Source organism: Diaphorina citri, unplaced genomic scaffold (genome assembly GCF_000475195.1).
Source record: "Diaphorina citri unplaced genomic scaffold, Diaci psyllid genome assembly version 1.1 scaffold95, whole genome shotgun sequence".
Lineage (NCBI taxonomy): Eukaryota > Metazoa > Arthropoda > Insecta > Hemiptera > Psyllidae > Diaphorina > Diaphorina citri.
Genome location: NW_007377532.1, coordinates 79,541 through 89,625, shown reverse-complemented (window position 1 = coordinate 89,625; position 10,085 = coordinate 79,541). Strand labels below are relative to the sequence as shown.

The following is a 10,085-nucleotide window of genomic DNA, read 5'->3' as shown; positions in this document are numbered from 1 at the left end:
GGTTTGATGTGTGTGTTGAGATGTCGTTTCAAGCACCAGTTGTCTGTACCACTCCATGCGCAGTAACAACAGGAGAATCTCTTCTCCTTGATGACTCCTGACTTCTTCAGGTTAATAACAGTAGGGTTGGCTGTGGTGGTGGATAGACTAGGTCCGCTAAGAGTAACATTGTTTGCTGTACTTAGCGTGACAGTGTTGAGATTATTAAGGGTGACTGTATTGTTCTGATTGTGGACTGCATGTAGACTACTACTCCCATCCTCTATAACAGTAGGCCGTTGTTGTACAAATGTGATTTTGGGTACGATATTTGCAGGATAGGTGAAAGGGATTTTGATTTCTGGTAGAGCAGGTTTCTGTATTGTGATGAATTGTTTCCCTCTGTCAAACCTCTTAAAAAAAAAAGAAAAAAAAAAAAAAGAAGACAAGGTAGGAGAAAGCCAGCCGTTCCAAGAACGAAACTTAGGAACAAACCATTGTTTAGGATAAAGTTTGCCCCGGGCGATAATCGAATCGGCTCCTGTAATTTGCCTTTTAATTATTTCAAGTTTAACTTGAACGGGTTGCGGGTTGTCTGATTTTGATGAAATGGGACGAAATGTTCAAATCATAATATTAAGGTAGAGGGAAAAAATCCTATAAGTATTTACCAACCTCATTAATGTAGTGGATGGTTAGCACGATAGACTCTGGATCTGGAGGTTAAAGGTTCGAGTCCAAGTCATGTAGGTAATAAAATTTAGCGTATGCGAAAAACGACATGTTGTGATAAGCATTTATGCTCAGCACAATAATGGAAATTACTTTTTAGTCCGTCCTTCCTTTATTAAATTACAATAGTAATAATAAAAGGTATAGTGGACGGACTATTGTATTCGCTTCGTTGTCGTCTGTCTGTCGGTCGGTCGGTCTGTCCCCATAGAAAGACTTATCCAAACCTGGTCGACCTATATATCAAATTAAAGGTCTTTTTTACCAGGATCACGGAAGTGGTGGTGCAAATTTTGTCCAGAGAACCATAAAGCCAAAAAACAAAAAAAAAAAACTGGTTTTTGGGGGAATTTTTTTCACATTTTCTCACACAAATTCCCGGAGGGACGGGCCCAGCTTGTTCTTATTATTATCAAAAATTCTACATATAAGTAAGTAGATACCCAACCTACTTCGTATAGGAATTAGGAAAGGTAAAAATAAATGAAAATCATCACTTACGTCAATTCGCTGTCCAAAATATATAATCCTTCCACAAAAGTTTGAAGCTATTCACACCCTTCAAAGGAAACTGCACGGGTCAGGTTAACTGCAAAAAATCACGCAAGAAAACTAGGATACTCACTTTTCCGCCAAAAAAAAGGCCGAATTTTCAAGACGTATTATAAAATCCGCCCAAATAAAAAAAAAAAAAACAAATAAATAAAAACTCAAACCAACTCTAACGCATCTGTAATCCCTGAAATAAACAAAATAAAACAAATGAGGTATAAAATTGTCTCCTAATAAACAACGTAAGCCGTTGTTTTTATACCCGGAAATTTAAAGGTAGGCTACGTATGTCATTAATTAATTATGTACCTATCTCATCTTTTCAGCTGTTGAGACTTTAAAAATACAGAAATGTCTCAAAAGTCGTCACCTTCGGTAAAATTATTATTACTGTTCTTTGCTGTAAAGTTCAAAACTTATTCTAGAAGACCCCAACGTCCGCAAACCTAATCGTGCTTACCTGCAGCAAGGGGTTAATAATTATGAGACCATAGATCAGGGGTTGCTATTTATAAATATGTAGGTACGTAGGTACTATTTACCGAATGACTAGCGACGGTAAAGGTAGATAGATATATATCTACCTATTTATTACGAAATTTTTCTAATTAGATGTAAAATATTGCACAATCCTAAAGCAAGAAATATAATTTCATTCAAGCAAATTAGTTTTCAATTTTCAAATAATAATATGATGATAAAATAAACAAATTTTCCATCGGTGTCTTGTGATTCTCTCTCTCTCTCTCTCTCTCTCTTAATTATTCTTTCTGTTTTCTTTCAATATTTTATTCTGTAAACATTCAAAATTATCTATAGGTAAGCACTTGGAATCAAGGTATAACAATTACCAGGGGGTAATCAGGAATCAGGGGACCCCAAAACGGATATTTCCACTCATTTCCCGATTTTCAATATTTGGACCGATTACAATACTTTCTCATTACATTAGTATTAGGTTCCCTATACTTATGGTAATAGAAAGTAAAAAAAAAGACAATAGAAGGGGTGAAATGTTGCCAATTGAGCACACTTGTTACAATGAAGAACATTAGCTTTATTCGGAATTTGGCAACATTCCAACTAATACTACCCCTACCCTCTACTTCTTGTGTTGCGTATTGCATAACTAATAAAAGAACGGCGTACATACAAAACTATTAATATTGAGTTATTGGTGGATGTGACAAATTCACAACGTGTTAAATCTCTAGCAGGCACGTCTATATGATCGGGTTAAAATGTTTAGGGTTTGTTAAACACTTTCACATCAGACCGTTGATCCTATAATTGATTATAAGGCGCTCTCTCCTCTCCTCTCCTCTCTCTCTCTCTTTCTCTCACCCTCAGGTCTACATCAGTTTCATGTTGACACGAATTTAGGGCATCTGCGCCAGCGGAGATGTGTTAAAAACGTCCAAATTGGACCAACATATTAGAGACAGAGAGTTAACATAAGACTGTTGACTAGCGTAAACCTGAGGGTTAATATTACCCAGATAGCAATGTTTAATTTATTACCAGGGCCACTATTAGAGATTAAGCTGTGTTTAAGTTTACCTCTTGGATGAAGGCAATCTGATTGGTTGATTTAAAAAAAAAAAAAAAAAAAAAAAAAAAAAAAATCAGCCAAATTTTCAGCCAATCAAATCTCTTAATCCTAGAGTTTAACTTAAACCGAGTTTAAAATCAGCTCATGGCCTCGACCATTAATGTTCTAGTTGAAATTAAATACCTACCGATAAAATTGACTCTATAATGATAATGACTAGTAAAATTAAATGGGTGTTTTCCTTTTTTTAAAAATCGAGTTCTTAAAAACAATAAATATGAAAAAGTATGAATCTACATATATCACAAAGTGTGATTTACAATTTTCTTTAGTCTGTACACATTTGTATTCTTTTAATATTATTTACTATTTTTTTACTATTATTTGTACAAATTAATATATTATAGGTAATTCAAAGGCTTGTATTCAAGAATGTCCAACTCCTGCTTAGATCCTTCTTAGGTAAAAGGGCTTTTCTAATTCGGAATGTTCTTGAAAATAAAAACCGCACAAAAAATCATGTTGATATCTTAATTATTCGTCAAGATACACGAGTTTTATGTGAAATCCTTCCAATACTTTTCAATGGAAATCAAAAAATTCAAACCTGTTTTACCTAAAACTTGATTTTCATGGGGTCTTCTTGAATAAAGCTCTCCAATTATAAATATGTAGCTATTTGCAAAAGTTATTTAACATAAATTATGTACCTATGTTGTTTACATGACTTTTTTTTACGGTAAACTCATTTTATGTCTGGGACCACACTTGGAAATTAAGCCTTAATCCAATCGGATTAATCTTACAGTGTGTCTCAGATTTTTATTGTTATTTTAATATTTTTATCTAATATTATTTTAGGTTTAGGTAGGTAGATATTTACCTAATTTGGTAGGAACCTATCATCTGGATATCTAAATTTAATAGTTTATTGCACATGAATTTTGGTAAAGAAAAAGATCTTTGGATTTAGAAATAAAATCGCACATCGCAGGTTTATCTTACTTCCAGCAGCTGGGATAAAGGGACTCTTTAGTCCTATTCGGGCAATATAAATAAAAAGCACTCCAAAATACCAGGGTGTTCACTATTCACTCTGTGATCCCCAGGTAGATGTTGTTTGACCAATCCTGTTTGATCCTTGTTCAGCCAATCCTAGTTTTCTCATGAGGTCCTTGAAATGACCAGGGCAATCATAGTGGAATCTGGAATGCTGATAGCTTCCTAGTCCTTGGAGTGGTGAAGTTCGAGACAAATGAAGACGTCTAAGGAGTCAACAAGATACCGGAATCTGCTAAGGAGAGTAGCACCTGTAAAGGAAACAGAAGGTGTTTTGTTAATGAAGCAGTGGACCACACTGTGCACTCATATTTGGACAGCATTAAAAGAACCTTCCGTAAGGGGAATTGCGTTTCGGATGGTTCTTTTCTGTTTAATGCTGTTTATTTCCACCTTTTTTGAACGGACCATTTTTTATAACCTTATTCAATTCTTTTAATATTATTTACTATTTTTTTACTATTATTTGTACAAATTAATAAATTATAGGTAATTCAAGGCTTGTATTCAAGAATGTCCAACTCTTGCTTAGATCCTTCTTAGGTAAAAGGGCTTTTCTAATTCGGAATGTTGTTGAAATGAAAATCACTCTCAAAAAGAATCATGTTGATATCTTCATTATTCATCAAGATACACGAGTTTTCTGGAAATCCTTCCAATACTTTACAATGGAAATCTAAAAATTCAAACCTGTTTTACCTAAAACTTAGGGTCTTCTTGAATAAAACTCTCCAATTATAAATATGTATTAGCTATTTGCAAAAGTTATTTAACATAAATTATGTACCTATGTTATTTACATGCCTTTTTTTTACCGTAAAATCATTTTATGTCTGGGACCACACTTGGAAGATTTTTATTGTTATTTAAATATTTATCTAATACCTACTTTAGGTTTGGGTAGGTAGATATTTACCTAGTTTGGTATTAACCTATCATTTGGATATCTATTGCACATTAATTTTGGTAACGAAGATCTTTGGATTTAGAAGAAATAAAATCGTCTCACTTCCCGAAGCATTTTATCTTATAATACTGGTGAAACACTCTTTTTTTTTCAATCCTGGCTCTTCCTTAAATTAATCCTAGTTTGACCGTGGATTCCTTGGTTGTGGAATGTTGTCCTAGTCCTTAGAATGCTGAGAGCTTCCTAGTCCTTGGAATGATGAAAAGTCCTTTTCAATTTGAATGAAGCAATGAAGACGTCTAAGGAGTCAACAAGATACCGGAATCTGCTAAGGAGAGTAGCACCTGCAAAGGAAACAGAAGGTGTTTTGTTAATGAAGCAGTGAACCACACCGTGCACTCATATTTGGACAGCATTAAAAGAACCTTCCGTAAGGGGAATTGCGTTTCGGATGGTTCTTTTCTGTTTAATGCTGTTTATTTCGACTTTTGATGAACCGACCATTTTTTATAACCTTATTCAACGGTTGTTTTTACCCTAAATTTGACTTATTTTATCTTAAAAATACTCCGGAGATTGTTCTTTAACACCTGTCATTCCGGGAACCATACCTACATGTCGGAAATTTCCGTCATGGTCGAGATTTGAACCTAGCACCTTCAGATCAAAAGTCAGGAGCCTCCTAATCATACTTACTATATCATCCGGAGATCGTTCTTTAACACCTGTCATTCCGGGAACCATACCTACATGTCGGAAATTTCCGTCATGGTCGAGATTTGAACCCAGCACCTTCGGATCAAAAGTCAGGAGCCTCCTAATCATACTTACTATATCTGTAGTGCTGGAGCGATCCCTCTTGGAGGGATGCTCCTTGGGCTTTTTTCATATATGCTGTTGTAGATGTTCATTTAACGTTTCCTGGTCATCAGCTAGGAAACTACATTTGCTGCATATCCTCTTGTTGTGTACTTTGGTGACATGAGTCGCTAATCTCTCTGGTCTGGCTGCTTTGTACTCGCACAGGGCACAGTTGAAAGGTTTGATGTGTGTGTTGAGATGTCGTTTCAAGCACCAGTTGTCTGTACCGTATGCTGTTGTAGATGTTCATTTAACGTTTCCTGGTCATCAGCTAGGAAACTACATTTGCTGCATATCCTCTTGTTGTGTACTTTGGTCACATGGGTCGCTAATCTCTCTGGTCTGGCTGCTTTGTACTCGCACAGGGCACAGTTGAAGTTTCTATCTCTTCCCCTCTTTTTTATTTTATTCTTTGTAACTTTATCGTTTTATGATGATTGTTTATTTGGATTTCTCTCTCTCTCTCGCTCTAATGCTCTCTTTCTTTTTCCTCTTTTTTTTCCATTCAAAGGATGTAGACCCGAGCTGAATTATATTTAGCTTTTAGCTAAACTTATGTATATTTAGGGGAAATGAAAATATTTTTTATGCACATTTTTTTCTCCTTGCTCTTTTTCCCTTGCAAAAAAAAAAAAAAAAAAAAAAAAAAAAAAAAAAAAAAAAAAAAAAAAAAAAAAATTCGGGAATCGAACCCGGTGATACTGGAATGGTCAGGTTATTGCCCAAGGCATTCTCACCCCATCTAACCCTCTGCTATAACTATCAGACATTAACATTATATTTCAGAGAATAATGTAAACATCCCTAAAGGGAACTAAGCTAAAATAAAAAAAAAAAAATAATAATAATAATAAAAAAAGAGATATCTCATTTTCTCGAGCAAAATTTTTTGATTCAGGCGGGATTGAACCCCTGTCTATTTGGCTACCGAGGCAGGCTTTAATAACAAAACAATATTCATTTTCTTCGTAAAGTTCATTATTAATCATTTCAGTTTGGATTTGTTATAAAGTTTGCATAAGGACATAAAGGGTTAACTTAACAATTTAAAACGAAGTCAGCATTGATTCATAGGTTGGATTACCCAAACCAAAGCCTAGTTATTACCATGGCCTGAGGCAATTACGAATCTAGTACAGGAAATAAGAACTTGGAGTTTGGGTAGGGTTGCCAACCGTACGTTATTTCCCGGAACAATCCGTATTTTTGCATACCTTTGTTTCGGGTAAAAATCGGGAAATCCGTATTTTTTCACCATTTTGCTAGTTTGTACCGTATATGCCGAAAAAAAAGTTGGCAACCCTAAGTCTGGGCATCTTGAAATGAGCATTCCCAGAATATATGCTGTTGTAGATGTTCATTTAACGTTTCCTGGTCATCAGCTAGGAAACTACATTTGCTGCATATCCTCTTGTTGTGTACTTTGATCACATGGGTCGCTAATCTCTCTGGTCTGGCTGCTTTGTACTCGCACAGGGCACAATTGAAAGGTTTGATGTGTGTGTTGAGATGTCGTTTCAAGCACCAGTTGTCTGTACCACATAGGTTGGATTACCCAAACCAAAGCCTAGTTATTACCATGGCCTGAGGCAATTACGAATCTAGTACAGGAAATAAGAACTTGGAGTCTGGGCATCTTGAAATGAGCATTCCCAGAGGTTACATTACATTAAAATGGGAGACTATCTTCCAAAGTTCCCACGTGTTTCGTTTTAACTTTTAAAACTTCCTTTCATTTCAACATTTAAAACATAGTCGACAGCCCTCAATCGATCGATGTGAATCATCGTCGATCGACGGCCGGTCGACCATGTGTGGACACCACACCTTTAAAACGTTGTTTCGTTTTAACTTTTTTGTCTCTTTGCGCCTTTTCTGTGCTTTTTTCAGCGTTCTATTACCTCCCATTGGAAGAAAATTTCGGCTGGATAAGTAGATTTATCAGAGGACATATAGGTGCATTAATCCACACGACCCTATTACAAACTGGCGTCCGCATGTGTGGACACCACACCTTTAAAACGTTGTTTCGTTTTAACTTTTTTGTCTCTTTGCGCCTTTTCTGTGCTTTTTTCAGCGTTCTACTACCTCCCATTGGAAGAAAATTTCGGCTGGATAAGTAGATTTATCAGAGGACATATATGTAGGTGCATTAATCCACACAACCCTATTACAAACTGGCGTCCCTTATATTATGATAAGCCAATATTTCTACCCTATAAATTAGGTTCAGCTAATGTTGATACATCTTCATCTTATTATTTATTTATTTAGACCCTTTTTTGGTTATAATTAAATGTACACAAATACAAGAAATTACAAACAAAAGGCGAAATTATTGCCTGGGGCAATTTCTACCAATCTTATATGAACCAGACTGAATAAATGATGCCGTAAAATTAGAAACATGTGTCTTTTGCCGCTTCTGGAATCGAACCCGGGACCTTCTGTACGTCGAGCAACCGCGTTACCGTTGGGCGATTTGTGTCCCCTTTAATTTCATTCGCCTTGAACCAAAATTGGTGTCCAAAAAATCGCCACTTCCGAAAGGTAGGGAACATATCTCATTGTTGAGTGAGGTAGGGAACAATAGTTTGAGTGAAGTAGGGAACACATCAACTTTTGCCGCTTCTGGAATCGAACCCGGGACCTTCTGTACGTCGAGCAACCGCGTTACCGTTGGGCGATTTGTGTCCCCTTTAATTTCATTCGCCTTGAACCAAAATTGGTGTCCAAAAAATCGCCACTTCCGAAAGGTAGGGAACATATCTCATTGTCCAGTGAGGTAGGGAACAATAGTTTGAGTGAAGTAGGGAACACATCAGATCATTCGGTTGTGTAGGGAACACAGTTGGTACGTCCTGTGCTGTAGGGAACACATCTCATTGTCCAGTGAGGTAGGGAACAATAGTTTGAGTGAAGTAGGGAACACATCAACTCATTCGGTTGTGTAGGGAACACAGTTGGTACGTCCTGTGCTGTAGGGAACACATCTCATTGTCCAGTGAGGTAGGGAACAATAGTTTGAGTGAAGTAGGGAACACATCAACTCATTCGGTTGAGCACTACGTTGTGTAGGGAACACAGTTGGTTAGTCCATTTCTCCAGGGCTGTATATCTTGCTCCGTGTTCTGGTTCACGTTCTACTTGTAATACGCCTCGCACCTGCAAACAGTCCATTTCTCCAGGGCTGTATATCTTGCTCCGTGTTCTGGTTCACGTTCTACTTGTAATACGCCTCGCACCTGCAAACAAAACAATTAGAATAGAATAGAGATCTAGACATTTGGAAAATGACAAAACCGCGTCCACAACTGCGACCACAGTCAATCATGCGATAAAGCCAGCGCAGCGTGGTTAGCTTGGAAGGTAGCGCGTCTGTTTTATAGGCGCTAGGTAGCGGGTTTGATTCCCACCCGCGCCAAACTTTATCCGAAACAGGTAACGTTTGTTTTCGGAACTGCGGGTTTTCTCCTATCCTGTCCTCCTTCTTCCTTGAATTTCCGGACGATAAGACCTCCGTTATTTTTTTTTTAATTTAATAAGTATGAGGACCAACGGAATTTTTCTTTTTCTTCTACGACTTCTAGATACTGAGATAAATCGATTTAAAAAATACCGGTAAGTCGTGAAGTTTGACGTCACGACATACGCTCCCGTAGGCGATGACGTCATAATTCATGACTCCCGCTTCGTTTGTATGTGCGCAAGCGTTTCTGCGCATTTTGACGTGAAGTCTGACGTCACAGCTCTTTAAACTTTTTCATTAGAACAAGCAATTAAAATTTGAATTTTCGACCTTTTAAAGTTACTTTTTCCAAGTTTTGACCTCAGATTTGGATTTTTCACATTTTTTTACGTAGGAATCGACCTTTTATTAATAATATTTTCCAAATTGCAACTCCCCCATTAGAATAGAATAGAGATCAAGACATTTGGAAAATGACAAAACCGCGTCCACAACTGCGACCACAGTCAATCACGCGATAAAACCAGCGCAGCGTGGTTAGCTTGGAAGGTAGCGCGTCTGTTTTATAGGCGCTGGGTAGCGGGTTTGATTCCCACCCGCGCCAAACTTAATCCGAAACAGGTAACGTTTGTTTTCGGAACTGCGGGTTTTCTCCTATCCTGCCCTCCTTCTCCCTTGAATTTCCGGACGATAAGACCTCCGTTGTTACAGTTGTCTCCATTAAACTTTAATGCCTCATTTACATTCAGCTCACTTCTGTGGCAATGAGCAGGAAAGTGGGCAGGGAATTGGGCATGACGAGAATGTAAACACCTCACTCGCCTCGCCACTTCTACTGCCACTGCTCCTGCCCTGTGCTCCCCTTATTGTCGTTTTTTTTTGTGCACGAGTCAAAGGACCGGCATGACGAGGAGAAGTGAAGGGGCAGGAAGGCGTTTACATTCAGCTCCGAATCATTTGCGTTGTGTGTTTTG

The 10,085-nt window shown here is 37.4% G+C and overlaps 1 protein-coding gene and 1 long non-coding RNA gene across 2 annotated transcripts in view; both read right to left on the bottom strand.

Moving 5' to 3' along the window:
• Positions 1-7,246: 7,246 nt before the first annotated feature.
• Positions 7,247-7,783, bottom strand: LOC113473941. Its single transcript, XR_003395718.1, has 2 exons — positions 7,657-7,783; positions 7,247-7,469 (listed from the first exon to the last, which is right to left on the bottom strand). It is a non-coding gene; the product is annotated as an uncharacterized LOC113473941 (long non-coding RNA).
• Positions 7,784-8,397: 614 nt separating this feature from the next.
• The window catches only part of LOC103524349 (COP9 signalosome complex subunit 2), a gene marked incomplete in the record, with an annotated part of 22,880 nt that continues 21,192 nt past the window's right edge, over positions 8,398-10,085 (bottom strand). The window contains 1 exon segment of the mRNA XM_026833475.1: positions 8,398-8,807. Within this exon segment, the coding sequence (XP_026689276.1) occupies positions 8,688-8,807 (120 nt within the window).